Raw genomic sequence first — 27,434 nt, 5'->3', positions numbered from 1 at the left:
CACCCGAGCTGCTGCTCACACTGTACAACACTGAAGGTTCCTGGTGCTCAGACCCGGGCCGGAGGGTAGGGGACACGTCTACCAGCTGGCATTTACATTTAAGGCTGCAGGAAAGGGAACTTCCGGGGAGGAAAACTGTTTTTAGTTTAACATTGTGGATTTTAAAATGGGCTTAGAAGCTGCAGACTCGAGATTTCAGAGGTGCCCGCTGATCAAAACCATCAAACTGAAGCAATAACCTCAAATCCCCCCCAAAAGAACCACAAAGAAAAAGAAAGACCAACGACACCAATAAGAGTTGATGATTACGTGTGTGCGTGTGTGCGCGCGTGTTGGTAAAGGCCACATCACTGATTCGTTAAAGGGTATTCTTCTTTTTGTAATTATTTAAAGAGATTATGACTTTTTTTTTAAAGATGAGATTAATAGATAAATGTCTTTTGTTATAAGTAGTAAAAGTAATTTATAAAAACTCACGTGTGTTTATTTGATCCAGATTTGACACATTTTGTGGTTTGTTTGCGTTGATTTCGCCGTTTCGTAAATTGCTCCGTTACTTTTGGTTCCTGTTTTATTCTGAAAGCTCTCTGATTTCCTGCCCTGCTCTTTTCATCACTCTAAATTCTTTAAATAATCTGTGATTTCCCTTCCCCCCCCCCCAAAAGATCTGGAACACACACACAGGACCGTGGTGCCAGACTATCAAGGAAATGGGATTTATAATGCAACCATAATCTGAATAATCTGCTGCTCTTCGGAGCTCCCGGATTAGAAAATCTGCATCTTCCTCCCATTCTGAGGGAGAACGACTCATCGCAGGGTTTCACGGCTCCTGCTGGATACTGATGAGGTGCAATTTTCATGCATTAAGCCTGAAATAGCTGCGTCACTGGAGGATTCGTGACACAGTTATTGGACCTGGTCCCTCTGTGGTTACACAAGGAGCGCAAGGAGCGCAAACATAAAGCTCCAGTGTGCGGCATTATTAAGAATCTACCACACAAACTCGGCCATAAAACACAAATTCAGTGGAAGATGGTGGTGCTTCTCGCTGTGTTTTACTATACTTATCAGCCACGCTCGTATATAAACACCGGTCCTAAACTATGGTTGCACCATGTTTCGACTGTAGCCCAAACTTGGATATCAAGCTGCTTTGCTGCTCTTTACTGGTAATAATGTTTAAGTCATTAAATATTTATTTTCCCACTCAATTGGGTTTATTCGCCACTTGCAGTCTGTGTTTCCACCACCAGGCGTCGCCAAATCAACCCCAATGACACTAATTTGGTTTCTTCGTTTCTAATTCAAAATGATTAGAGGCAAAAACATAATAATTCTACCGTAAAGATAGTAAAATGTTTGATTCTGTTTTGAGCTGTTTTATACACATAAACTTTATCTTATCTCATCTTTGGTGGTCCTCTACACTAGGGTTCAGAAGTTTTGTCTTCAGCCTGGTGCTGCTGCTCCAGATGCTCCGCACCAGCCTGAGGGCAGACAGCGAGTTTGTGTGCGTGTGTGTGTGTGTGTGTGTGTGTGTGTATGTTTGCATGTGCTTTAACGCACACTGCGTAAAGGGAGGATACAACAGATGGCCCTCTTCCTGCTCCTCTATCTGCATCTGTTGGTATAGATGTCTGGCCTGCACAATCTTCTGTGCAGCCTTAACCCCCCCCCCCCCCCCCCCCCCCCCACCCCCCACTCCACAGAGCCTTCAGAAGATGCTCTCCTGGGGATGTAGAGGTGCTGGTGGGCCTTCCTGACCCAGGTGAGGGTCTCCTCCACCTCCTCTCTGTATTGGGGCTCCTTGGTGTTGCTGCTGTGTCCCATTACTGCTCCCACACATGTGCCAGCAGCTCTTATCTTGAACAGGCGTACTTCAGCAGAGCCAAGAGGAGGTGGCTCAGCACTGGGGGAGGCCTTGTGGACCCTGATGGTCTGTGATCCAGGACCCAGCTTATCAGGGTCCGGAACTGTGTCACCTGTGACGTTGGTGAACTTGGCTGTCAGGCAGGTGGGGGCAGATGTCTTATGAGAGGGAGGTGTTGTAAACATCCAGTCCCACCTCAGACAGGCAGTCCTTCAGTACCTGATCCTGGATTTCTAGGATTGGGATTAAATTTGGAAGCTGGTGAAGCCGCTGCACCTCTGATAGATATGACATATTAGCACAGCTTTTTTAGTTGTACCTTGTTTATTGTGAGTACCGTAATTTCTGGACTAAAGAGCGCACCTGATTAAAAGCCGCATAATCTAATTTTAGAAAGAAAATCAATTTTGTACTTATACAAGCCGCCCCGGATTTTAAGCCGCAGGTGTCCCACGTAGTAATATGAAAAATTAGAACGAAAACATTCAGTACCGGTATATGTTTTTATTACCGTAAGAGACGAGTCACTGACGAGTGACAGACAGGTAAGAAACAACAGCCACTCTTTTCACTTGTATGTTTATACAGAGACCATAAATCCAATTTTTATCGCATCAGGATATTTTAACTTTTCTTTTAATTTAATCCGCTTAGCAACATAAATATATTGTACCGGTAAATGTTTTTTTTTCTAATGGTGTCTGTAATGCAGCTACCTTGAAATATACGTTTGTATCAGCTACACACAAATTACGTTGTTTATGCTTTTTTACTCAAACAATGAACTCCCCGATGGCCCACCTCTAAAATCTTCTATTTTCATGGCGGTGGCGATTGCTTTTGCCTTCCGTCTGATTTGTACAGCGGAAGCACCTGCTCTGTTTACGTCTAAAAGCTTTTGTTGTCTTTTTGCTTTGGATCAGGTCTTCAGGCGGGCGTCTCCACCTTCTCAACATTGATTACCGTAATGCCAAGATTACGTGCGGCAGCTTGATTTCCTTCTTCAACCGCCAGAGTGATCGCTTTTAACTTAAAAGCAGCATCATAAGCTTTTCTTCTAGTACTTTCCATGTTGATGAGGGTTAAAAATGACTGATTCACAATAGTTGTGAAAAAACATAAATAAGCCGCACCGTAGAATAAGCCGCAGTGTTTAAAGTGTAGGGAAAAAGTAGCGTTTTATAGTCCGGAAATTACGGTAATCTGTTTATTGTAATCTGTTGTAATCTCCGTGAAATACGAGTTTCCTCACAGGAATCAACGGTCATATAACAATATATAAACTGGCCGGTGCTAAATCAGAGGTTTAAGCTGGAAGACGAAAGCTGTGCACAATTCAGTATTGATGTGCGCTTGTTTATCATCTTCAAACACTTTTCCCTTGAAATTCAAATGTTCAGGATCTCTCTCTCTCTCTCTCTCTCTCTCTCTCTCTCTCTCTCTCTCTCTCTCTCTCTCTCTCTCTCACACACACACACACACACACACACACAAAATCAGTATCATTGTGGGCGATTTCTTATGCAACATTTGACATAGGAGGAGGCGAAATCTCTTTAATGTTGCGATGATCTGACTGATTCATTCGGTGCCTCTCTGAAGCCGATCCAGGTCAAGTAGGCAGGAGAGATCCAGACTTCACCCTGGAGAGTCCAACAAGTTCTCGCACGCACACGCACACGTGCACGCAAGGATTAGAAATGACGTTTCCACTGATGGTGATGCAAATCGACACCTACATTTACAGATGTGACTCACCTCTACCGTCACTACCCAGAGTTAAAGTTAGACCCTAGACATCTGTGCAGGTTCACGCCGAAGGTTTGCTGTAAATAATTAACAGGACAGAGAGTTGAATGAGACAGAGACATCAGGACCAGAGGTCTCTGCTGGCCTGTTGTAGAGTTATTGCTTTGGGCAGGAAGGACTTCCTGTATCTGTCCCTGTCCCAGCGGAGCTGCACCAGGCGGTTGGACAAGAGGGGTGGTCATCATAAGTCTCTTCAGTGTCCACAGTAAAAGACACTGAAGACACGTCAGAAAACCTCATAAACCTGACGCCCTAAAACTGGCCTCTGCAGCTGCTTCATCACATCTGTCATAACAACTGGTCAGTCCTTCGGGTCACAAGGGGCCATCTTCTTCAGCACGGGGACCAGACAGGACGGCACAGGCTCAGGTAGAAGAGTTCTTTCTGGATGGAGAACAGGTGGCCGGCACAGGTCTTCATGACCCTCACACTGATTCCATCGACCTGGAGCCTTGGCTGGCTGGAGCCCAGCTGTCTCTTCACCTAGGTAGGTAGGTAGGTAGGTAGGTAGGTAGGTAGGTAGGTAGAGGTTAACAGTTCCAACACACCGTCCCTGATTACTAACTTGGCTCTTTAATCACCTGCAGCCTGCTGAGCTACACACTTACATAAGGGGGAAATTTCCACTTCCCCAGTTTGACCAGCCTGCACCCAACTGGGCACCCAAACATCCCAGTGCTGGCAGGAATGTCAGCCAGTGGAAAAATACTGGGGAAGCCAACCCCCCCTGCAGGCCCTCTTCCATCACCCAAACCAGTTACACTCTCTGTACAGTTTCTGCCTGCAGTAGAATGAAACATCAATAAAACCACCAAAATTATGTTAGAATAACACTCTGAAACAGTCATATTACAACATCGCTGACGCTTATTTTTACATTTTCCAGCAGAAACAAACGCACCATCTGCTTTTAGGGGGCAAACCTGTTATTTTTATCCAACATTGTGTTGATTTTTAAATCATTTTTGAGGGGAGAGACGGACCGGAATGATGTTCTGTACGAGACACAGCACAGACTGGTTTTATAAGCCCGACCCCGACTGTGCCGCCGCTGCTTATGTAACGGGAGATTTGACTGGGACGCTGTGTTCCCTGACAGAAGCATTTCTATTCAGAAGCATCAGCAGCAAACATCCAGAGAGTCATTCATCGAGGATGAGCGACGGTCCATCTGCAGAGGAGGAAGTAAACAAGGTGCAGAGGGCCTTTGATCGCATTAGCATTGTTAAAGAGGAGATGGAGAAGCTGCAGAAGCCATGATCAAGCGATCAATCACTGAATCATTCAGTCAATTGCTTCTTTGTCTGTATTTTTTATGATAAAAAAACATGTCATATCTCATCCAGCCAGTAGAGGCGCTAATGTCTAAATTGTTCAGTGCATCAATGGGAACAAATGTGCTTTTTGAAGGACAAGTTTTGCTGCATTTGATGACATATTTTTTGTCGTTTGTAATTAAATGAAGCATAACAGTGATGCATTATGGAGTTAGTGGCATAGAATTACAGTATTCCAGCTGGAAAAAAGAAGCCCAGAATGAACTGAAAAGGCATTTAAAGTCAAAAATTCAAAGTCCCTGAAACTGAAACCCAACTTTCCTGAAGTTGACGTTTCAGGTCCACATTCACTTTGTTTCGTTTAATAATTAAATGGATTACATTTTAAAGCGTCCCAGTTCCTAACCGGGTCATTCTAGACCCACATTGTTTCTTTGATCGGTTGTTTTTCCCCTGACTGATCATTTAGATAAACGTTACATAATAAATGTGGGGACGAGCCAGTCTGGACGGGCTTCCTCCCTGGAAGCACCCAAACACACTGGTCCCGCCCACTGCTCCACTCATTGGCTGCTTAGTGAGGCGCGTGGCCAGATCCCGTCATCCTATTGGCTGAAGCGGGCTCCTCTTGTCCGATCGCCCCTCCCCTGCTTGACAAGAGACGTGCGGGGCTGCGGTCAGATTCGGTCTGCGGGAGCCGCAGAAAACAGGAGCGATCATGAAGTTCGTCAGGTTTATCATGAAAAACGCCGCTCTGGCCAGTGCGCCCAAACATATCGAACATTTCTCCAAGTTCTCCCCCTCGCCGCTCTCCATGAAGCAGTTTCTCGATTTCGGTGAGTATTGATCTGCCGTCCATTGCAACACGCTGCGGGATGGTGCCCGAGCTCGGTAATAACGGTAATAAAGGTGTAATAAACTCCGAACATTCGTGTAGGGAAGCCGATATGTGATGAAGTGAATGAGTTTTTCCTGCTGCAGGAGAGCGGTCACAGTGGTGCAGAGTTGCATCAGAACAGGCTGCACATATGGGCCTTGTGGGAATGACTATGTATGGATCAGTTATTGCTCTCCCGGCCTGCTTATCAGCTATTTGCTCTCCTGTAACCCAAATGTTTGGAACGAAGCATCCTATTTAATTTGAAATCGTGGAAATCTCATGTTTACTACAATGATAATAGTCATGTTGCCAGCCAGAAAGTGATTTAGTTCTCTGATTGAGTGATTCTGCTTCAGAACGCTCGATTCATGTCAGTAAATCGTGATCTGGGTTTATTTTCCCCACGACACAGGTTCCATCAACGCCTGTGAGAAGACGTCTTTTGTCTTCTTGAGACAGGAGCTGCCCGTCAGACTGTCAAACATCATGAAGGAGATCAACCTGTTGCCGGATAGGCTGCTGACCACGCCGTCCGTGCAGATGGTGCAGAGCTGGTAGGAAACCACAAGTTAATAAAGCATCTTGACATCAAAACAGGAGCCCCGGGAGCACGCACGCGAGCAGCTGCGGCTGGCTACGCCCACCGGTCGGTTATTTTCCCCACTGTGACACACTTGTGCACACAAACACACTTTCTGGAGTTGAGCCGTCCCCTGCGGGAGGGGGAGGGGCAGCCTGAACTTTAGCCTACTTTCCCATCACGTGAGCGTGTTTTCCGGAGGGTCTCCTTTCCTCTGTGAGGAAGCACTTTGACCCAAATACCCCGGGGACGGTCGCGCTCATAAACCCAGCTGTTTCTGCCACAGTCAGCTGGATTAATGACGCGCGTTTGTGGGGATGAGCAGAATTTCTCTCTGGTTTTTGTCTCAGGTACATCCAGAGTTTGATGGAGATCCTGGAATTCCTGGACAGAAATCCCGACGACCACAAAGTCCTGGGACAGTGAGTGTCCCACATTCAAGAATAAATCACATATAATCTGTCAAGCTGGGATTGTCACAAGAATGTAACATCTGGGTGTGTTTGTGCCCCTCCTCCGTAGGTTCGTCGACACCTTGGTTACCATCAGAAACAGGCACAACGACGTGGTTCCGACGATGGCCCAGGGCATCATAGAGTACAAAGAGGCCTTTCCTCAGGACCCGGTCACCAACCAGAACATCCAGTACTTCCTGGACCGCTTCTACACCAGTCGCATTTCCATCCGCATGCTCATCAACCAGCACAGTGAGTCCCGCTCGCCGTTCCCAGCCGGTTTGTGAGGAACCGTTCGGCGACGACGGCTGTTTTCTTCTCCGCAGCTCTGATCTTCGACGGTACCGCCAACCCCGTTCATCCAAACACCATCGGGAGCATCGACCCCCACTGCCACGTTGGGGATGTAGTCCAGGGTAAAGATCAATAAGCTGATTGATCCTTTCCTTCTCCTGATCTGTTTTCACTTTGGAGCCGAACCCGGCCAAGTCATTCCTCTTTAATCCTAAATACCTGCCCTCCCCTTGTCGCCCAGATGCCTTCCACAGCGCCAAGATGCTGTGCGACCAGTACTACCTCCGCTCCCCTGACCTCGTCCTGCGGGAGATGAGCGGTGAGCGCGTTCAATCCGGTCTGACAAGTTGATAACAAAACCGCTTTAACCCTCAAGTTCCAAAGGACGACAGTGCTGCTTGTCTGTGCGGGAGATTTAAAGAAAGAACATAGTCCAGTGTGTGTGTGTGTGTATGTGTGTTTACATGTAACGCAACGCTGAGCCAGATGGGGGCAGCTAATTATAGCGCTGAAGCTCAAGTGTGGCTAAGCGCCAAGTGCACCTGACAATATTGACAGAACCCTTCCAGGACGGAATAATGGCTCCTGATGGACCCGTCCGCAGTGTTTGAAGGTGATTTTAAAATGTGGCACGAATGAAGAGACGCTGTGTTCCCCCGCAGGTAAGAAGAACCCGCCGGTCAGCATCGTGTACGTGCCCTCCCACCTTTATCACATGCTCTTTGAGCTCTTCAAGGTAAGAGAAAAGAACCTCACGAAGGAACGATCCAGTCGTGTCGGTAGGAGTTTTACCGCCTCCTTAATTGTTGACAGAATGCTATGAGAGCCACCATCGAGACCCACGAGAGCAGCGACCACCTCCCCCCCGTTCACGTCCTGGTGTCTCTCGGCGATGAGGACGTGTCAATAAAGGTGCGGACAGATCGACTTCTCTTCGGCGTTGCCGTCATGCTCAGGAGGAAGTGTTTGTTGTGGCTCTTCTCTCGTGTGTGTTTTCCTCTTCGCTGCATTTACGCAGTCCAAACAGCCGGTTCACGGGCCTGAAACAGCCTCACACTGACGTTCCAGAGGCGCTATTGTTCACCCTCGTGGCTCCAAATCTCTGCCTGAACTGGTTACGTAATAATTTAACCTCAATTAGGTGCAATGTTTACAGAGCGGCCGCTAATCTGTGATCAGATTATCGACCCAACGGGTCGAGAGGAGCGTTGAACGCAGCACAGAGTGGCGCTGAGACAATAATCCACCCCCGTTTATTCTTCGCTGTCAATGAACCACCCAATTCAAAGAATAAAAGAAAACGTCCCCTCCGCAGGTGTGTGACACGGGCGGCGGCGTCCCCTTCCGGAGGATCGAGAACCTCTTCAGCTACATGTACTCCACCGCTCCGGCGCCGCAGCTTGGCGAGCACACGCGGCCCCCGTTGGTAAGCAGAAGGACCCCGAAAGAGTATAAAGGTGGCACTAATTGCCCCATATGCCATCTGGTTGCATCTCTGGGTGGCCCACGAGCTCCTCGTAGGCCTTTACCCTGTTAAAGGATCAGAATATTGGCCTGGTTCCTCTCTAAATAAAGCAAAACTGCAGCCTACGAGCTCAAAGCCACTCGTTTGCTCCACCGTGATGGTGAAATCCTCTTACACCTGCCATGGCCTCCCTCCCTCCCTCCCCACAGGCTGGCTTCGGCTACGGCCTTCCCATCTCCCGGCTCTATGCCAAGTACTTCCAGGGAGACCTGCAGCTCTACTCCATGGAGGGCCACGGCACGGACGCCGTCATCTACTTGAAGGTGGGCCGGTGGTGGCGACTCTACAATGTGCTGCAGCAACAGGAAGAGGCCACCTCCTGACCGTTGCTCCTCCTCTCAGGCTCTTTCCACAGACTCCATCGAGAGGCTGCCGGTGTACAACAAAACGGCCCTGAAGAACTACCAGCTGAGGCAGGAGGCTGACGACTGGTGCGTACCCAGTAAGGAGCCCCTGGACCTGAGCAACTACAAGGGGCCCAAATGAAAGCGTCGCCCCGGATGGCGTTCCCTGCTCCAGCGGTCGAGGCGGGCGCCGGTTTCTACTCTGAGGGTGGTCCGCAGACAGAACGGGTAGCCTAGCGGTAGCATGTTTGTGTTCTCATCATTTCCTGTCGTCTCCTTGGGTCCCTCATAAGCATCTAGATTCCGTAACGTTGAATACGCGTCAGTCGCCTCGAGGACGCGACCCAGCCTGCCCCGGGCGCGGCATCGGCACTCGGAGGCAGCACGTTTGGACTCGTCCTGGTGTCTGATCAGGTCAAACCTGTTGCTGAAGGACTGACGGAGGATCCGAGCCTGTGCTCTGGCAGGAAGCAGCACTCGGGCCTTAGCGTAGCCGTTTCTCCCAAAGCTTCATTTTATTTAAATACTTGAAATATTTCAACTAGTCCTCTGGTTGCACCTTGTTACGACGATAGTACTGTAATACCACAGAAGGGACAGCGTTTGTCCTGGGACCGGGCTCAAGGTTCCCCCGACAGGAGGTGCGCCGGCCCTGGGAACAGCTCCGACTCTGACCAGTCAAACCAGCAGCACGGGTTTACTCTCAGTCTGGGATTCTTTTAGGTGCTTCTCAGACCACTCATCACACTGTGCCATACGTGGAAAAAGACACGCTCTGGGTCCAGAAGGCGCTCTAACGCATGCTTTCCTTTTGTACGGAACCGATCGCGATCGTAGTTCTATTTATAGCGACGCCTTTTTGCAGCTGAAACTACCGAGTGAATTGTAAATACAGACAATAAAGAACAAAGATCAATACGTCACTCGGACCATTGCTGGGTTTCTTTGAAGTGTTTTGATATCACGCTTTGATCCGAGAATCGCCGACTCGGTTCTGGGGAGTTCAGGTTCAGCCTCTCCAGGCTGGATCAGTCTGTGTGTGTGGTGTTTACCAACACTGCACAGCAATGTTAAAGGTTAAAGTTGTTAAACGCAGACACACAACACAGATTAAAGGCCATTAAAGACCTGATCTTTTTAGAGTGTTTTCCAGTTTCTCTTTGTTATTTTAACGAACTAAAGACACTTAACACAGTAGTTGTCAAGTGAAGCCGTTTAGATTTACATTCTCCGTTCAAACGGGCCGATACAGGAAGGTCAGCAAGCTAAATAAAGTGTGTTCGCAACAGCTACACATACACTGTGAACGGAGTTTACAAATAAATCTCAAGCTAAGGAAAATGTCAAATGGAATTTTTTGTTAAAACAAATTTTGGTGTAATGTGACATTTACACACTTTCCCGTAGTTGAGTAAAGGAAACAAGCAAATAAATGCTGTTGTTTAAGCTAAGTCATAGCGTTGAGGTAGCTTTTGATGAGAAATAATAATATAATAAAAAAAATAATAATCTTAACATGCAAGTATTAGCTAGTTAAGCTTCGTTATTTCTGCCACCATGACGTCTGTATCAGATTTATTTTCAGTATAATAGGCATTTACACATTTTCAAACACAGCTGATCTTTATTTTTCTTATTATTTAGCTGCCGTGTAGCTTCAGTCACGTTTTGAGCTCGCCGCCGTGGCCTTTTCACACCTCCATCTATGGACGGTTTGGAGCGACTTTCACAGGTTTGCCGCTCGCTGCTGACCACACAGACGGGAAACTGCCAATGCTGCGTTAATTTCTGATCTGCGTTTGCAACTAATTCGAGAAAAGTCACACCCGAGAGACGCCGTTTAACAGCATTCGGCAGTTTCCTGGTGGGTCTGTGTCCGACCGCGTCACAAACAGACCAGTATTTAAGGTCGTTCTCAGTTGCAGTTGGACTTCCTGACGATGGCGATGTGAAGAGGTGAGACAACAATAGAACCATCTCAATGGTTACCAGACGTTTGGAATTGCTAACAATTTATCGCTTTATTAGCAACCGCCTGGCCTTTGACCTCTGATACCTCTAGTCAAGGTACATTATTGTTATTATTACCATTAACTTTTCTGAAGACTCAGACGTACGGAGCAGATGTGGACAGCTGCTGTGCTCATGTGATTATCGTTGTCCCCATCAGATGGTCGTCTTCGCCCTGTTTCTGTTGGTAACAGCGTCCTCGTCCGTGCTCGGCTGCACCAGTTCTGTGAGTTTTGCAGATGGAACGCCGACTCGCTGCCACTGGAAACCCTTTTTCTGTTTGTTTATCCAGACGTGGCTTGAAAAAAAAACCAACAACACCGGTTTAATCGGTCTCAGTTTCGCGGTGACGTTGTCGTTGAATCGAAATTTGAATTTTCCAGACCGAGCAGAAGCTTTCGGGCCTGAAGAACCAAACGATGGCCGACCAGCTGGCTGCCGTCTTCAGGGTATTTTCAGTCAGGTTTTTCTTTCAGTTGAATAACCGATATCGACCTGGAGAATCTCCGTTTTGAAGCCGTGTGACTGTGCTGCAGGAGATGGAGACGCTGAGGTGTGGCCAGTCGTCGCTCCAGCGGGAGCAGGTCGCTCTGACCCAGGTAGCGTCTGTTTGAGACGTTAGCCAACCGTCTCCACGCTGGATCGCCTGAACGGGTCGCTTTCCGTCCGCAGAAACATCGAACGTGCGGTCGGGCGAAGGCGCGGGAGGCGCTCGGTCAGAGGAGGCGAGGAACAAACATCCTCAGCTATGGCCCAAACACGGATGAGGAGGGCGCGGAGGTGCGGGACCCCTGCTTCCACTACACGGTCCTGGACCAGGCCTGGCGTGCGACCAACACCACCACCAAGTTGAAGATGTGCGACCGAAACGTCAAATGGAAAGGTGAAGCACGCCACAGACGCGTAGCTAGACGTTTAAAACGCCGCCGCGGCTCTTCTTTCATCTTTCTTTGATGAAACCGACCCAAAGGTTGGTACCGCCTCTTCTACAACGGCAAGAGCATCCAGATGCCCGAGAGGTGCATCCCGACCAACAAGTGCGGCACGCACTCGCCGCTGTGGCTGGCCGGGCCTCACCCGAAGAGGCGCCACGGCGTCGTCACCCGGAAGGTCTGCGGCCACTGGAAGAAGAGGTGCTGCGCCTTCCGCTCCACCCCCATCCAGGTGAAGAAGTGCCTGGGCAACTACTACGTCTACCGGCTGGCCCCGCCCTCGGCCTGCTATCTGGCCTACTGCGCAGGTACAGAGCGACGGTGTCCCGCGTCCGTTTAATTCGAAGGTTCCGGCAGGAACTCAACAGGTTCCTGCTGTCGCGCCGGAAGCTGAAATGTAGCATTTCCTCAGATATCAACACTCTGGTGTGCGGGAGGTGCCGGAGGAACCAGTCCTGCGTGAGCAGGGATAAGATCAACTGGAGATGCAAGAGGAAGAAACGTAAGTTTGGCCTCCCCTCCTGCGCATGCTCACGTGGTTCACGCTGATTTTACACTGGACAGCAGAAGGTTTGAGTTGTGCTTCATCATCATCATCATCATCATCATCATCACAGTCGTCATCTTTCAGTGTCTTCCAGAAAAGTCCACTTCTTCGCGTCCTATCCTGCTCAGCTCGTGGGCAAGGTGAACAGGATCAAGTACAGTAAGGTTCTGGTGAACGTGGGCCGAGGCTTCAACACCCGAACCGGGGTGTTCCGGGCGCCGGTCAAAGGGATCTACCAGTTCTTCTTCTCCACCCAGACCACCGGCGTGAAGACCGACCTGTGGTTGGTGGTCAACAGTTACTGGGTGAGCGTCTCCCACACCAGCGTCGGCCGCCCCTCCTCCGTGGGCGCTCTGTCCACCTACATGACCTTCCTGCGCAGGGGCTCAGTGGTGTACGTCACCCAGAACTGCGGTCGGTCCTGGGCCAACGCCGCGTCCACCACCATCACGTTTGGGGGCTCCTTGCTTGTACAAATGTCATAAAGTTTGGGGTTTCAAACCAGCTGTTGTTAAACAGGTTGTTTGGGTTTTTTTTAAAAGAAAAAACGTGACATGAATTGTTTTCTGTTTCCTTTCCAATTTTTTCCCCCCATTTCTGACCTGAATCTGGCAAATCCAGATCGCCGGCGGTGCTTTGGTTCATACATAAAGATTAAAATAAAAGCATTTTTTTTGCATTTTGGGGAAACTGCTCTCCACAAGTGTCAAATGAAGCCTGAGTGTTGAATAATGTGTCACTAGATTCAGTGTGAAGAGTTCAAGTCATTTAAAAAAAATAACCGACCGTTTTCATTGTGGCCACTGGGCGGCGCTCACTTCCTGTTTGGGTTGGGGTTGAACCATTAACAATTTAATGTGGGGGGTGGGGGTCACTCGGCAATAAAGTAATCATGCAATATATGAGGAACTGGGGAAAAAATCCTCCTATGAAATATTACCAGAATGATAATGAGCCAAACAGGAACTTTGTCCTGTCCGTTGGAGCGCGATTGTCCCCCCTGTTGCCCACCAGATGGCGCTCGAACACCAGCCCGGCCCTGGCTGCTCGTTCAGGTGCTCTGTGCGCGTCACAGATGGATCCTGACCGCTGATCGATCAATCAGCGGACTTGATTTCATCGTTTTTCCTTCCCTCTTGCAGGATTGATCCGATTTTCCGCGGTCCCTCATTTCTTCCTTTTATGGTAAGGTCGGGCATCAAACCCTTTTTTTTCCTCCTTTCTCCGGGTACGTTGCAGCTCAGAGAGGTGGCCCCGTCACCGCTCAGCTATGCTGCATTTACAGTTCTGGTCTCCGGGCTGCCCCGCACCTCTGCGGGGCGGGGGCGTGGCCTCGCTCCGGCTGCTGCGCTCTGATTGGCGGAGCGCGGGAGAGAAAGTCCAGGAAAACAGGCGAAGGTGGCGCGCGGTGTAACGGGACAAAGGTGGGGACTTTCGCCGCGAGCAGGAAACTTTGTCCGGGGTCGTTCTGGAACCGTCCCCCCCCGTCTGGGCGTGTAAGGAAAACAGATGTTGGCAGCGTTTCCGGGCGCGTTTTTCACACCAGGCCGTGGAAGCGTGATGAAGCATGAGTGAAGCAGCAGTTTGAGGATGAAAATGCGCACCGAGCAGGGAGCAGCCGTCCTCTGAGAGCCGGTCCATGTCCGCCGTCCCGTCGCTGCCTCACACCAGCCCGTTCAGGTCTATTAACCTTCAGCAGGGAGCACCATGGCCGAACACGAGAGCCTGGAGTTCGGGAAAGCCGACTTTGTGCTCCTGGACAACGTGTCCATGCCTGAATTCATGGCCAACCTTAAACTCAGGTGAGCTCTCTAACCTGGATCCTGATTAATGGAAGCCAGCAGTGACGTCACCAGGTAGAAATACGCTCAAAATAGTGACTTAAAATCATATGCGGTCATTTTATTTTGGAGATGTACTATTAAAATATTGGGTAAAAGTATTCTATTCAGCCAAAAAACTGTCTGTAAATGATTGATATGAGAGGTCGAGTCCTCGTTTTTTAGATACCAAATCAAAATTTTTGACAATTGGACAAAAAAATAAATGTATTATTTATTGACTTCTTTATCAGAGTTTTGGAAACACGTTTCCATCCATTGGATGGGACACAATCGGGAAGCCTCACATGCTAACGGTTGCTAAATGTTCCCCTGAATGTTCAGAATTTGCTAAAACGACTGAAAACTCGTGCGACTGTTCCACTTGACTGAGGTGAATCAGGAGCTGATGCTCTTCCCAGCATTCCGGTTTTCCATTCCTCACCTCTGCATCTGTGATAAAAGCACAAACTCTGGTGTCAGGGTGTCGGAATATTCCTAATTATTTGCATGGCCAACGTGGAATGGAGGCCGGGTGGAGTACTGGACTGGACTTTTGATCTTTATCAGTGTGATAAGACTTTATTGATCTGCTGAGAATCTTTCTTCCTTCCTGCCGGAGGTTTCAGGAAATGAATTAAGTCGCACGACACAGGTGGAAAGACTCATTTATGGAGGATTAAAGAAACGTTTGGAGTCAGTTTTCCTTCTCTGTCCTCCCAGTTTAACGACATTTCTACGAGAACTCGCATTACGTGCTCGCACATAATCACAGGAGATCTTCTAAGCGGCTCAGAACGGAGGGATGCAGGAAGTTCGCAATTCCGTCCTACTAGTTCGGACACTCGCAAAACAGCCCCAGCGACGCCACTGGGCCGTCTTTGGTTTCGCAGGTGTTGCAGAAACCACCAGGAATTCTGCCTCTGAATGGGATTAATAAGGGAATTTTGGAAGGCGCGTCCAGCCAGTCACACCGGAATAGTTCTTGATCCGTGATGCCAGGAGAGACCGCCGTGTGCATGTGTGATCCGGGCTCTGGGGGTCAGGACGGATAGCCCAGAGCGACTCCAGCCCTGCTTTTCCAAACTCTACTGCTTCTTTGTTGGTTTTCCCTCCGCTGAGACGGCTCTGCCCGGACACAGGGATTGTTATTTGTGGAGGGTGTGACCAGCTGGGAGTGCTTCCTTTATGCTCTTTTTCCCGCAGTTTGAGAGCACATGTGGGAGTGGACCAGGGATCCAAAGGGCACGAGGCGATTAACGGACTCCGTTTGTCCCGATACGTCCTCTCCAAAACAAGCAGGGCTGGAGTTCCTCAAAACGCTCCGGGGTTCGACCTCATACTTGAGCATCTGTCTCATGGGAGGAACGATCAAAAAGCAACGTTTTCATGCACGTCCTCGCTGATGGATCCCGCTAAAAGGGTCAAAGGCGCCTCTGCTTTTGCAGCCCTTTGCCGTGTCAAGTGGGTCCCGGAGAGTCCCGGCAACCCTGCCCGAGCCGGGATTTGCGAGCCCATCGGGGTGGTGGGACATGCTCGTTCATGCTGCGTCTGACTTGAGCTCGAACCGTACGACCTCTTCCTGTGGGCCTTCCAGTCCCTAAATAGAACCCAGCAGATGCCCAGTCCTGGAGATCGTCTGCGAGGATAACAGCCCAGTCGGAATTCCTGAAGTCTGTCGGCAGGAAGACCAAAATTGTGCGAAGCAGCTCTTTCTTTGAACATAAACACTAGTTTTAGGCAACTAGTCCGACTAACACAGAACGTCGATTGTAGTTTCTTTCCGTTCCATAGAAACATCATCAAAGTCATCGTATCAAGCGGAGATCAAAGCATTTTTAAGGATCGTTTAGCTAACACCCTGGCAGATGTCCTCATAAGCATAGCATGACCTAAAGTTGGGGTGGTGATGGAGATACTGAGGTGATGAGCAGGAGTACGTGTCCTTCAGTATCTGAGTTCTGCCGCCCTGCTGGTGTGAAGGGGGATTACGCCACATCGTTGTTTTGTCTCTGATCCAGGAACAAACAATCCTGCAGAGCTGCTCCGTGCTCCTCAGATGTGGCCGTTCCTGCAAGTTCTGCTGCACAAATGGCTGGAATTGTTGGAGAGGAAGTGAGCCGGGGGGGGGGGGGCGCGTGTTTGTTTTGTCTCGGCCTGCCCTCCCAGAGGTTACACAATGTGTCCGGATCCTCTTCGAGCGGAGGCCAGCCGTCTGAACCAGCCGCGAGGATCCAGGACGAGACTTGACCGCTGCTGTCGGCTCGCCCACACGAGCGATTTGACCTTTGAACCCTTTAAACAGGAAGTCTCCAATAATGAGGAGCTGCTCACATTTCATCGTCCCCCCGCAGCTCTCAGTGGCAAATAAGGGAGAAAATGCTACGCAGAAGCCTTAGCATCGAGCTAACGAGCGCGACTGTTTCCTGTTGACCTTTGACTTCACAGGTAGACGATGACCCAGTGCCGAGCGCTCGCCTCCCTGTCTGGTTGTGTGAATCCGGTCTCAGCTGGACTGGGTTTTAATAGTGCTACCATGCTAACAGTTTTTGTACATGGCGTCCCGGGATCCCTCCCAAAGCGCCTCTACCACGGTGCTTTGTTATGACTTCATATGTTTGCATTAGTCATAAAACCAAAGTCCGCTCGGCTCCGCTGCAGCCAGATACTCGCGGCACAAAAGGAATCTTTAAACCCAACCTGCTTATTAAGGGTTTTCCTGCTCGGAATGGTCAGCTCCATTTATAATAACATGGAAATGAAAACATGTGGCTCCCTCCCACAGTAGCTGCTTAGCTTACTGACGTTAGCCAACACAAGCCAGTTCGGGATTTGATGAAACGTCCTCGTGCCGGCGGTGCTCCGTTGCTTCGGACCGGCGTTCCCGGAGGATTTCAGGCCGGCGATGAAGGGAAGAGCCTCCCGTCTGAACCGGAACGCCTCGCAGGCCTCCTGCAATCACGCAGCCAAAGGTCCAGTCTCACCGCAAGAATTTCCATGCGAGCGCCTGGAATCTGAAACACATTACCGTCCTTCCATAAACGGGGGGGGGGGGGGCTGCACTCTCACGCCCTGCCGGCGCGCTGGGCCGGGAACGGCCTCGGCAGCACCGGCACAGTTCTGCCACCGGCTCGGTTCTTTTATTATTTCAAATTCTTCTTTTTGCTGCTCGACTAATCTAAAATCACCTTCATTTTCTGTCCTTTGACTCCACTAAAGAGCTTTTAGGTGAGTTGACTAAAAATAATTCTCTTAATGAGATCAAAGTCACATTTTTTTGGGGGGGGGTCGACCCGCTTCCCTCCATGTTGAGGGCTCCCCCGGCTCTGATGGCGACGTCAGCGCGCACGTGTTGCTTCGCCCTGCGTGTGTCCCAGGTGTGGGACGCCTCAATGACGCATTGTTCTGGTGTGCACCTGTCGGACCTGGGCGGGGGAGGGGCTGCAGAACACACACACACACACACACACACACGCACACACACACACGCACACACACACACAGAGAGAAAGTTCTTCTGCTCCTATATCCCCCCTCCTCCGTCTGCCCCGGTGCTAACTTCCACCTTTCTGTCTGGTTTTGTGCTCGCCGCTGTTTTTCTTCCCGTCCAGATTGAAATCATAGTGTCCTCCTGAAATAACAGGCTGAGTAATGTCTGGTTCTCTCCCTCCACCTCTCCACATCCACCCTGTCATCCCCCCCTTTTTTTCAGTCCGCTGTGATTTCTGCACCGGCGGCCAGGTTGGCGCCCAAACCCGTTCTGGGTTCTGCCGTAAAATAACCTCAGCCCACAACACTCCCTCTAGAAACCCCTTTTTTCCTCACATTTCTGTTACGGTAACAGCTTGGCAGCACGCGTGTGTGTGCGTGTGCGTGTGTGTGTGTGTGTGTGTGTGTGTGTGTGTGTGTGTGTGTGTGTGTGTGTGTGCGTGTGTGTGTGTGCGTGTGCGTGTGTGCCACCTGATCTGCTGGGCTGTTTACACTCGGCTCCCGTTTCGTTTAAGTGTCTTGAGCTTCCAGCCCGTTGCCGCTGTAACTTAGATTAAGCCCTGCTGGGCGCAGGCGTGCGTCGCCGTGACGATGCCGACGGCTCGGCGACGCGCAGGTGCGCCGGTGCCGCCGAAGGACGGTTGCAGCTGTGGTCCCTGCGGTCCCCTGGCGCAGGATCACAGCGTCGTCATGGTAACTTACATGAAACCATCGGGTCGGTCCACAGTTGGATGTCCCGGGTTCAGCAGGAGGGGGGGGGGGGGGGCGTCTGGGACTTTAAAGACCTTTATAGCTGCATTTTTGAGACTTTTATGGACGTGCAGCTCACCACAAAACGGGCCCTTGAAACATGTTTTCTGAATTAGGAGTCGGGAGCAGACGCGCGCGCGGATCGTAGCGTTTACGCCGAACCGATGTTGTCATAAACCCGACCGCGCCGCCTGTTCTGGACGGGGAGACGAGCCGCTGCTCAAGCGTCTGTTGTGAGGAGACGGAAAATGATGACGCGAGCGTGTTCGCGCTGACGCGTTACTCAGCGTTTTTCAGTCTGACCTGGTCCGTCTGGCAGCTGCTGGCGAGCTAGCTTGGCCTCCCGCTACTGAGGCCCGTTTCCCTGCCGACCGTCTCGGAGCTGCTGCCTCGTGCTTTAAAAAGCAGCTGGAAACTCCCGTAATGCTGCGTCCAGATGTGTGACGCGTCCTGAAGGCTCCTCCCACCTGTTGCTCTACCTGCTTAACCCTCCACCAATCACAGGGCAGCTCTGGCTCGCCACGGTAGCGGACGCGCGGTAGCATCAGGGTTAGCGGTACAGGACCTGAAAGAGATCTCTAAATCTCTAATAGAGCTGAGAATCACAACAAGAGCCGAGCCTGTAACCAATACGGAGAGAAAAGTGGACCAGAACCAGATTATGGCAGATTATCTCCCTTTGTAATTCCCGGGATGACCTTGAAGTGCAGCCGCGACACGTGCACCAATAACGCCACGCAGAAACGATCCGGGGTCATAATTACGGTGTGTTCTGGTCCTCCGACAGACGAGGACATCATGTCGGAACGCCATCACACACTCAGCAGCCCGGGATGGTTGGGCGTGGCTACTGGACCCGTTCTGGGTCCTTGTGGGTTCTGGAAATGACAGGCCGGCGTCAGATGTGGAGCGGTTAACGGCGCCGCCGCTCCGAAGGGTGTAAACATCCTCCCAGTCGTGCCGGGTGAAAATAAAACAGGAAAAAACTACTCAAGTCTTCCAAGATTTGGAATTACAGATTAACCGTCAAATTCAAGGGGAATTTCCAGCCATTATCCGACTCCAGCCGCCGCCTGTTGCCACGCTGAAAGAAATAAATAAATCAACGTTTATAACGACAACAACTGTTTTCAAGGATGATGGAGGCATCGTTACTTGGTGGTGGTGGACCGTAAATCACATGACGCTCCCCCAGTTAACCATTTAAAGGACCCGCCCAGACCAGATTAGAGACGTCAGCTCTGTTTGGTCTCACTCTGTAATTCACGTGTGTGTGTGTGTGTGTGTGTGTGTGTGTGTGTGTGTGAGTGTGTCTGTGTCTGTGTCTGTGTCTGTGTGTGTGTGTGTGAGTGAGAGTGTGTGTTGACGTCATCTGTGGTGCTAGTGTTGTGCTCACTACGCTAGTGCTACCATGCTAACAGGGTTCCGCTCAGGCTTTGAAAACCCAAACCCATTGGCAGAGTTTCAGAGCTCTGACGGCCTCTTTGATCCCGTTTCCTGTTTCCGTCGTCTCCGCTCAGTTTCCGCACGTCCTGGTTGGTTTTGGATGAAGATGACAGGGCGGCAGGTTCAGACCGGGTCCCTTCACAGCTGGACTGGAGCTCCAAGACCCGATTCAGAGGCCCGCTGTCTCTCGACCCAGTAGTCAATGTCTAAAACCGTTCTGTTGCTGAATGTTGTCATTTCCTGGATTAAGACCCGATTGGTTCCGTAATCTTGGTCCTTTTAAATCCTCCGTACCGAAAGAGCGACAGATGGATTGTGCAGCCCTCTGCTGACACCCTCCTCTGGAAGTGCTTTTAGAGAAAGGATGACTCAGCTGTGTGGTTGTTGCTCATCCAGACCATAATTTGTTTTGTTGGCCGGCGCGCGGAGAGTGAAAACGATGCTGCCAGATGGACGTGCCGGCCTCCATCCGCGACGGGACCCGTGCACGGCGTCGCTCGTGGGCGTCTCTCCTCGTACAAAAGGCCCCGGGTAGACGTGGGAACAATGGAGCGGTGACACGGCCTCCGGTCACAATGGGCCCTTTTCTGCGGCACCCTTGGAGGAGCAGCTAGCATGTTAGCTTAGCACCAGCAGACTACAACCCCCCCCCCCCCCTCCATCGAAGCAATTCCAACACATGAAATCAACTTTACTCAGATTATTTGCCAGACCTGCTCTCCCACTTGTGTCGAGATAATCATAAATAAAATAATAAAAAAAGAAAAGAAAAAGGGGGTCAAAGTTCAGGAACGGACGACCCGATGCTGGCGACCTTAAGTCAGCACCCTCGCTGCCCGAGGGAGTCAGGATTGTCAAAACAACGTCTCCGTCTCTGGCGTCTCTTCAAGCCCACCGGTTTGATCCGGTTAAACTGGAGAAGGCGTCCAGACCGCGAACGCCAGCTGCTTTGAAATAATACGTTTTTTGGCCCGGCTCGTACGGCAGCGGCAGGCGCCTGGCAGCGCCGAAGAAAAAGATCTTTCTCTCTTTCTGGAATCTTCGGGGAGGAAGGAAGTCAGGGGAGAGGGATTTAAGCATGTGGACATCTAAACACGGCCTCTGTTTAGGGACAAAGGAGTTTATTCAACGTCCTAAAACCGCCCTTTTCTGCCCCATCTGCTCAGGTTCGAGAAGGGGAGAATCTACACCTACATCGGGGAGGTGGTGGTGTCCGTCAACCCCTACCGTGCCATGAACATCTACAGCCGCGACACCGTGGAGCTGTACAAAGGCAGGGAGCTGTACGAGAGGCCGCCGCACCTCTTCGCCATCGCCGACGCTGCCTACAAAGCCATGAAGAGGAGGAACAAGGACACCTGTATCGTCATCTCAGGTGACACGGGAAGCCCCCGCCCCACCCTCTGGACAGAAGAATACGCCTAGTCAAACTCAGATATCACGTTTCGTAGTTATAGATGAATATAAAGACAGAGAATTTCAGGTTATATTATTTCAGTAGCATATAGAGCAGATTTATTACTGCGGTGACGGCGGTGAAGCGCCCCCCGCTGGTCAGACGAGGAACTGCGTTAAATCCATTGTGGCTCCATCCGTGTGTCCTAAAATACAGATTTTCTGCACTGGCTTCAGAAATAATGCAGATTTTAGATTTTAACACGAGTCCTAATGTCAATATTTACTTTTCAGGGGAAAGTGGAGCAGGAAAGACTGAAGCCAGCAAGTACATCATGCAGTATATTGCTGCTATCACCAATCCCAACCAGAGGGCCGAGGTCGAAAGGTGAGCCGCCGAGGTCGACCACCACGTGCACGCTCCATAAAATAACACATTCTGTGACCTGGACACCAGGAGATAAACCTGGTTTCGGGTTTGAAATCAAGATCTGACCGCTGTTAATATGATTTTAGAGACATTTGAGGCCAAAATTGCTCATTTATTTCATCGCCGGGTCTTGACCTTTTCCCTCATGTTCCCTCCTCAGAGTCAAAAACATGCTGCTTAAATCCAACTGCGTCCTGGAGGCCTTCGGGAACGCCAAGACCAACCGCAACGACAACTCCAGCCGCTTTGGCAAATACATGGACATCAACTTTGACTTCAAGGGGGATCCGATCGGAGGCCACATCAGCAACTACCTGCTGGAGAAGGTAACCACAGCCCGATCCGGATCAGGTCATGTGACGCCAGCCCGACCCCCTTCGCGTTCCTGAAAGAGGGTTCTCACTGAAATCCTGTTTTTGTATCAGTCCAGGGTGATTTTCCAGCAGAACGGAGAGAGGAGCTTTCATTCCTTCTACCAGGTAAGTACGATCTCGCCGCCCTGGTGCGTTTCCATGGGAACAGCGGGTTCTTCCACGTTATCCTCGGTGCGTTTCACGCAAACAGGTTTTGTTTCCCCGTCTCGGCGCGGCTTGTTTTCAGCTCCTGACGAGCGATAAGCACAGTCGGCGTTAAGCATCACCACGGCAACAGCCGACCGCCGTTGGTCGATAGTCCAGAGCAACGGGGTTTTGTTGTTTCTGTTTGGTGTTTCTGAGAGACTGGATGTTGTTAATGTGACCATTGTGTGTGTGTGTGTGTGTGTGTGTGTGCGTGTGTGTGTGTGCGTGTGTGTGTGTGTGTGTTCCTGTCTAGCTGCTCAAAGGAGCTCCCGATTCTCTGCTACGTTCTCTTCACATCCAGAAGGACCCGACTGCCTACAGCTACATCAGAGTTGGAGGCCAGATGAAGGTAGTGTGTGTGTGTGTGTGTGTGTGTGTGTGTGTGTGTGTGTGTGTGTGTGTGTGTGTGTGTGTGTGTGTGTGTGTCCCTGGTGCTGGCTGTAATGGCAGCGGCCTTCCGGAGCCACGTTTGTGTCACGCCCTCCGTCTTCTGTCCCCCCTCCAGTCGTCCATCAACGACGGGGCGGAGTTCAGAGCTGTGGCCGACGCCATGAAAGTGATCGGCTTCACGGGGGACGAGATCCAGACCGTTTATAAGATCCTGGCCACCATCCTGCATCTGGTAATGTTCAACAGGAGCGACTCCAGTCCAGTTCCTCCCAGTGTTCCCAGTCAGATCATAGACAAGCAGCAATATTAGCATATTAGCATAGCAAAAGCACAGGAAGCACATGGACATGAGTCATCTCCTTAAGGAATTGCGGATCATTTTCATAGCTCTTTAACAATAATCCGGCCCTTCCTCACTATCGGAATACTTTCAGGGGAATCTGACCTTTGGTGTTGACGGCGACACGACCTTGATAGAGAACAAAAAGTTGGTGTCGGTGATGAGGGAGCTGCTGTCCACCAAGGAGGAGAACGTGGAGAAGGCTCTGCTCTACCGCACGGTGGCGACGGGCCGCGACGTCATCGAGAAGCAGCACACCGAGCAGGAGGCCAGCTACGGGCGGGACGCTCTGGCCAAGGTCAGGGGCTAAAGAAGGTGACCTTTGACCTGTGCGTGGGCGGAGCAGAACCCTCCTTCACTGGTGTCCTCCTCGTCCTCAGGCCATGTACGAGCGTCTCTTCTGCTGGATCGTGGGACGCATCAATGACATCATCGAGGTGAAGAACTACGACGCCAGGGTCCACGGGAAGAACACGGTCATCGGCGTGCTGGACATTTACGGCTTTGAGATTTTCCAGAACAACAGGTTTGGATCGGCGCCGGCTCGCACCTTTTTAACGCCTCTTGGCGAGAAGTTCCGATGGTGACGCGGCGCTCTCCCGCAGCTTCGAGCAGTTCTGCATCAACTACTGCAACGAGAAGCTGCAGCAGCTCTTCATCCAGCTGGTTCTGAAGCAGGAACAGGAAGAGTACCAGCGAGAAGGAATCCCCTGGAAACACGTAGGCGGCACTTTTTGGTTCCTGCTGCATTCATTTTCGCTTTGGCCAGGCATTTTTCTTTGGTTTTAAAGGTTAAAGGTCATCATCATCATCATCACAACCTTGTGATTTAATTTAGCACAAACATCAGCTGGGATTAAAGGATTAACTGGAGGGGATTGTTTGATACTGGGCACACAGGCTCGGGCTCAGAGATGAACTGATTAGGGGTTAAAGGTCAAGGTCACTGCAGCTTCATGACCATGCTGACTTGTACACTGAATATTCTTTTAATAGTGATGCTTTTGTCCTCCTGATCCGCTTATAGGATCTCCCTGTAACGATGTGATTTCTGGCTCGTGCTCATCTGTGTGTCTGTGTGTTCGGGCTGTAGATCGACTACTTCAATAACCAGATCATCGTGGATCTGGTGGAGCAGCAGCATAAAGGCATCTTCTCTGTGCTGGACGAAGCCTGTATGAACGTTGGTAAAGTCACAGATGAGGTTTTCCTCCAGGGACTCAACGGAAAACTGGCCAAACACGCCCACTTCTCCAGCCGCAAGGTAGGGGTCACAAATAGGCATCAGAATTATCATTTTAAAAGGGAAATTTGTACATTTTTGGACCAGAACACTTATATACAAAAAGGAATTTTCATGTTTGAGCCAAATGCAATTCTAAAATTCTGAGCTGAATGAATTCCTGACGGTTTGTTTTCGATGTCTACTTTTATTTAATATATTCTTTCATTTAGTAAAATTGATTAATTGATTATTCTGTGAAAATGTGCTAAATTACATGATCTTGGCCTGCTGTCATTAATAATTACTGATATTTTAGAGTGATTGTATGCATCTCAGGTATGTAAAATAGGATACGACTGTAGTAATGTGAGGTGGCCACCAGATGGCGCTATCTCCGCTATCTACGTATTAGACGGGTGGTAATCGACCAGTCCCCGCTGTGACCGCCAGGGGGCGCCATTTACCAATCTGACTCGACACTTTGAGCAGTGACGTCACTGTCAGCCAATGGAAGGGCAGAGTTGCATGTTGGAGGCAAGAGGAGCGTTTTCACACATTTATTACAGGAGAGAAACAGAAAAGCAATGCAAGGAGAGGGGGCGTTTAGATCAAAATGAGGAGGTATGAGCGAAAAAAAAAGTCCACAAAATCACAATTCCTTGACCGTCGACGTCTCTGAGGTGATGAGGCTCCTGCATCTGAGCTGCTCCTCATACTTTAAGTGATCCAGTTGTGGCTGCTGAATTCAATCAATACTGGCCAGATATCTTCTCTCTAGCTCGTGTAGGTCTGGAGTTCTGTTGCCAGGCAACATCAACATCAGTGGGTTTTCTCAAGAAGCATATTGTGGTGGCTTTAGTTGATCTCAGGGGAATTTTGTGCGGAAAAATGGGCGACGAGCATCAAATGAAGAGGTGGAAAGGCTAACATGGCTTTTGGTGTTTTTCTCCCTCAAGTGATTTATTACACGGTTAATTCAGTATTAGAGGATTTAAGGGCATTTCCACCTGTCTTCAGCCAGACAGACACAGATAAATACAGAATTAAATGTTTAATTCACATTAGTTTCTCATTAGTGTCAGTATTAGTAGAAATATTGTCTTTTACAGCCTCATCCTGCAACTTTCAGCCATCACTTAGACCCAAATTCCAGGTTATTGGTATTTATGAGGACACGTGTGCGTCACCGGCTTCACGTTACTTCCTTCAACCTTGCGTACGTTCTCAGAGTACGAGCCATAATCAGTCAGACACGATTTAATAACCCCGACGTGTAATTTCACCATTACAGTGAAAAGTTTAATTAGTATTACGCCTAAACCTGCATAAATTAAGAAGCTATGACATAAAACTGGGATGACTCATTTTGAGTGTGATTGATGGTCCCAAATGGCCCCCAAAGCTACCGTATCCAATAAAATGGTGCGGTATGGCGCCCCCTGGCGGTCACTGATAACAGCACTCCTGTGGAGTTTGGAAGGCGCTGCTTTGGTGAGCAGGCAGACGGGTGAGCTGATGTTTTACACGTCTCCAGGATGCAGATGGGGGCAGATTCCGTGTCGCATTATTGCGCTGAAATGAATTCATACCACGCATTGAGCACATATTGCTCACCTGCAATCGTTTTTTAGTCGCCCTGACAATTGTTTTGATATTTTATTATTATTTATTATTATTCGACAGGGAAAAAAACATGGTTTGGGTGTCATTATGATCGCCATCAGAGACAGGAAATGAAATACTGATAGAACTTTATTTGTGTCCGTTTGGCTTTAGTAACAGAGGCCGACCACCAGGGGGCGACAGACGCACTCCGGTGTATTTCAGTCATTATTTGAGTAAAAGTGCAAAAGGAATTCTGGAGGGGCAGCGGTTGGGGGGTCAAAGACGTCAGATCGGTAGCGTTCAGCACGTGCTGGGACCTGTAACCTGATCTGTGCTGATGTTCTCACACACCTGCTGGCGCTCACGTGTTCTTGCTCCTGCTGTCGGCGCCGTCCACCACGCATGATGCGGGACACGAATGGAAGGAGATGAGGCGCCGGGACCGAAATGTCAGGAAATTGATGAGGTTTAACTTAATCTCAAGGATGCTTCCTCTTCATTGATCACTTCCTTCCTGTAATGGCGGCACGTGGCGCGCACAGGTGCGACGTCCTGATCATCCGTGCGTTTACACGCGGGAGTGCTCTTCCACACGTGTGAACACATGTCGGCGTTCCAGCCCTGCCGCTAAGGCTAATCGCACAGTTTGTCCAGGTTAGGAGAGGACATAATCTCCCCGTTGGCTCCCACCAAACACAAACGTGTTAAAATGGGACCATGGAGCTCAGTATTTAAACGCAGACGATTCGCTTTAATTCCATGCTGAGGAAAATGTGACGGCAGACACCTCGGAGGCTCCGGAGTGTTGGGAAAATAAACAGTTGTGTGATTTCCTGGAGGAATTCAGTCTCGTTCCGGCTTTGATCAGAGAACTTAAACAGGAATCGGAGCCGATTGATTTATACAGCTTGCTGGTCTAAATCTGCTTCTGTGAGGGTTTTATTTTCTTTACTGTTTTCTATCAACAGGAGCCATTTTTCACCGTGTGTGTGTGTGTGTGTGTGTGTGTGTGTGTGTGTGTGTGTGTGTGTGATTCAGTCACTGCTGCTCAGAGACTCTGCAGACAGAAATAGCCGACAGGTAGAAGTTTAGAAGCTTTATTCTGATGCTTCTGCTCTCAGACCCAGTCAGGCCCACCTGTGCTGTCAGGGTGCTTAGCTGGGCTGTTGGTCCACACTGATCCACGGGTTGTGAGTCCAGCAGTAAACCAGTCAGAACCAGTGGTGCAGTCAGCCCTGCTCCTCCTCCAGACTCTTATCAGCCAGCAGGTCTGGGATAATTAAGGCTTAATTGGTCTTCTTGAAGTCGTCTGATGTTTGTTTATAAGGAGCAAAGATCACGTGGTTCTCCTGGCTGTGAGGAGCCTGGAGACGTCCTCAGAGGCTGCTGCCAGGATGTGACAGGCCTGGCTTCACTTCCATTCAGGCTTCTCTCTGCTGACTAACCTACATACCTCCT

General features: G+C 49.9%; 3 protein-coding genes across 5 annotated transcripts in view; all 3 read left to right on the top strand.

The window, feature by feature from the left end:
- Positions 1-5,602: 5,602 nt before the first annotated feature.
- Positions 5,603-10,177, top strand: pdk2a (pyruvate dehydrogenase kinase 2a). Its single transcript, XM_011612627.2, has 11 exons — positions 5,603-5,795; positions 6,252-6,393; positions 6,770-6,841; positions 6,942-7,126; positions 7,201-7,290; positions 7,410-7,487; positions 7,831-7,904; positions 7,982-8,080; positions 8,484-8,594; positions 8,843-8,956; positions 9,036-10,177. Exons 1-11 carry the CDS (start codon positions 5,678-5,680, stop codon positions 9,177-9,179), a joined length of 1,227 nt encoding a protein of 408 aa, XP_011610929.1. The 5' UTR covers positions 5,603-5,677; the 3' UTR covers positions 9,180-10,177.
- A 768-nt stretch (positions 10,178-10,945) lies between these two features.
- On the top strand, positions 10,946-13,241 carry LOC101074617 (uncharacterized). 2 transcript variants are annotated; one of them, XM_011612764.2, is made up of 9 exons: positions 10,954-10,993; positions 11,066-11,104; positions 11,208-11,273; positions 11,431-11,496; positions 11,584-11,646; positions 11,720-11,930; positions 12,018-12,287; positions 12,392-12,481; positions 12,611-13,241. In XM_011612764.2, exons 3-9 carry the CDS (start codon positions 11,208-11,210, stop codon positions 13,009-13,011), a joined length of 1,167 nt encoding a protein of 388 aa, XP_011611066.2. In that variant the 5' UTR covers positions 10,954-10,993; positions 11,066-11,104; the 3' UTR covers positions 13,012-13,241. The 2 variants fall into 2 exon arrangements, with proteins under 2 accessions (XP_011611016.2, XP_011611066.2); XM_011612714.2 differs by having other exon boundaries at positions 10,946-11,104.
- A 566-nt stretch (positions 13,242-13,807) lies between these two features.
- The window catches only part of myo1d (myosin 1D), a 79,771-nt gene continuing 66,144 nt past the window's right edge, over positions 13,808-27,434 (top strand). The window contains exons 1-11 of one of the 2 annotated variants that reach the window (XM_029839285.1): positions 13,808-14,328; positions 21,198-21,406; positions 21,721-21,814; positions 22,017-22,182; positions 22,282-22,335; positions 22,670-22,765; positions 22,922-23,038; positions 23,241-23,444; positions 23,527-23,672; positions 23,752-23,866; positions 24,240-24,410. In XM_029839285.1, the coding sequence (XP_029695145.1) occupies positions 14,234-14,328; positions 21,198-21,406; positions 21,721-21,814; positions 22,017-22,182; positions 22,282-22,335; positions 22,670-22,765; positions 22,922-23,038; positions 23,241-23,444; positions 23,527-23,672; positions 23,752-23,866; positions 24,240-24,410 (1,467 nt within the window). In that variant the 5' untranslated portion in view covers positions 13,808-14,233. Of the gene's footprint in view, positions 14,329-17,060; positions 17,319-21,197; positions 21,407-21,720; positions 21,815-22,016; positions 22,183-22,281; positions 22,336-22,669; positions 22,766-22,921; positions 23,039-23,240; positions 23,445-23,526; positions 23,673-23,751; positions 23,867-24,239; positions 24,411-27,434 lie in introns of those variants that run through there. The other variant, XM_029839281.1, reaches the window with a different exon arrangement.

The sequence above is a fragment of the Takifugu rubripes genome, chromosome 1, assembly GCF_901000725.2.
Source record: "Takifugu rubripes chromosome 1, fTakRub1.2, whole genome shotgun sequence".
Lineage (NCBI taxonomy): Eukaryota > Metazoa > Chordata > Actinopteri > Tetraodontiformes > Tetraodontidae > Takifugu > Takifugu rubripes.
This window is presented reverse-complemented; position numbering and strand designations above follow the sequence as displayed.

Excerpts from the sequence above, each read along its gene's own strand:
- pdk2a (XM_011612627.2), top strand. The coding sequence starts at position 5,678 with ATGAAGTTCGTCAGGTTTATCATGAAAAACGCCGCTCTGGCCAGTGCG. Across the intron at positions 7,488-7,830 it reads CGTCCTGCGGGAGATGAGCG|GTAAGAAGAACCCGCCGGTC; the intron begins GTGAGCGCGTTC and ends GTTCCCCCGCAG. Across the intron at positions 8,595-8,842 it reads AGCACACGCGGCCCCCGTTG|GCTGGCTTCGGCTACGGCCT; the intron begins GTAAGCAGAAGG and ends CCCTCCCCACAG.
- LOC101074617 (XM_011612714.2), top strand. The coding sequence starts at position 11,208 with ATGGTCGTCTTCGCCCTGTTTCTGTTGGTAACAGCGTCCTCGTCCGTG. Across the intron at positions 11,647-11,719 it reads AGCAGGTCGCTCTGACCCAG|AAACATCGAACGTGCGGTCG; the intron begins GTAGCGTCTGTT and ends TTCCGTCCGCAG. Across the intron at positions 12,482-12,610 it reads GAGATGCAAGAGGAAGAAAC|TGTCTTCCAGAAAAGTCCAC; the intron begins GTAAGTTTGGCC and ends GTCATCTTTCAG.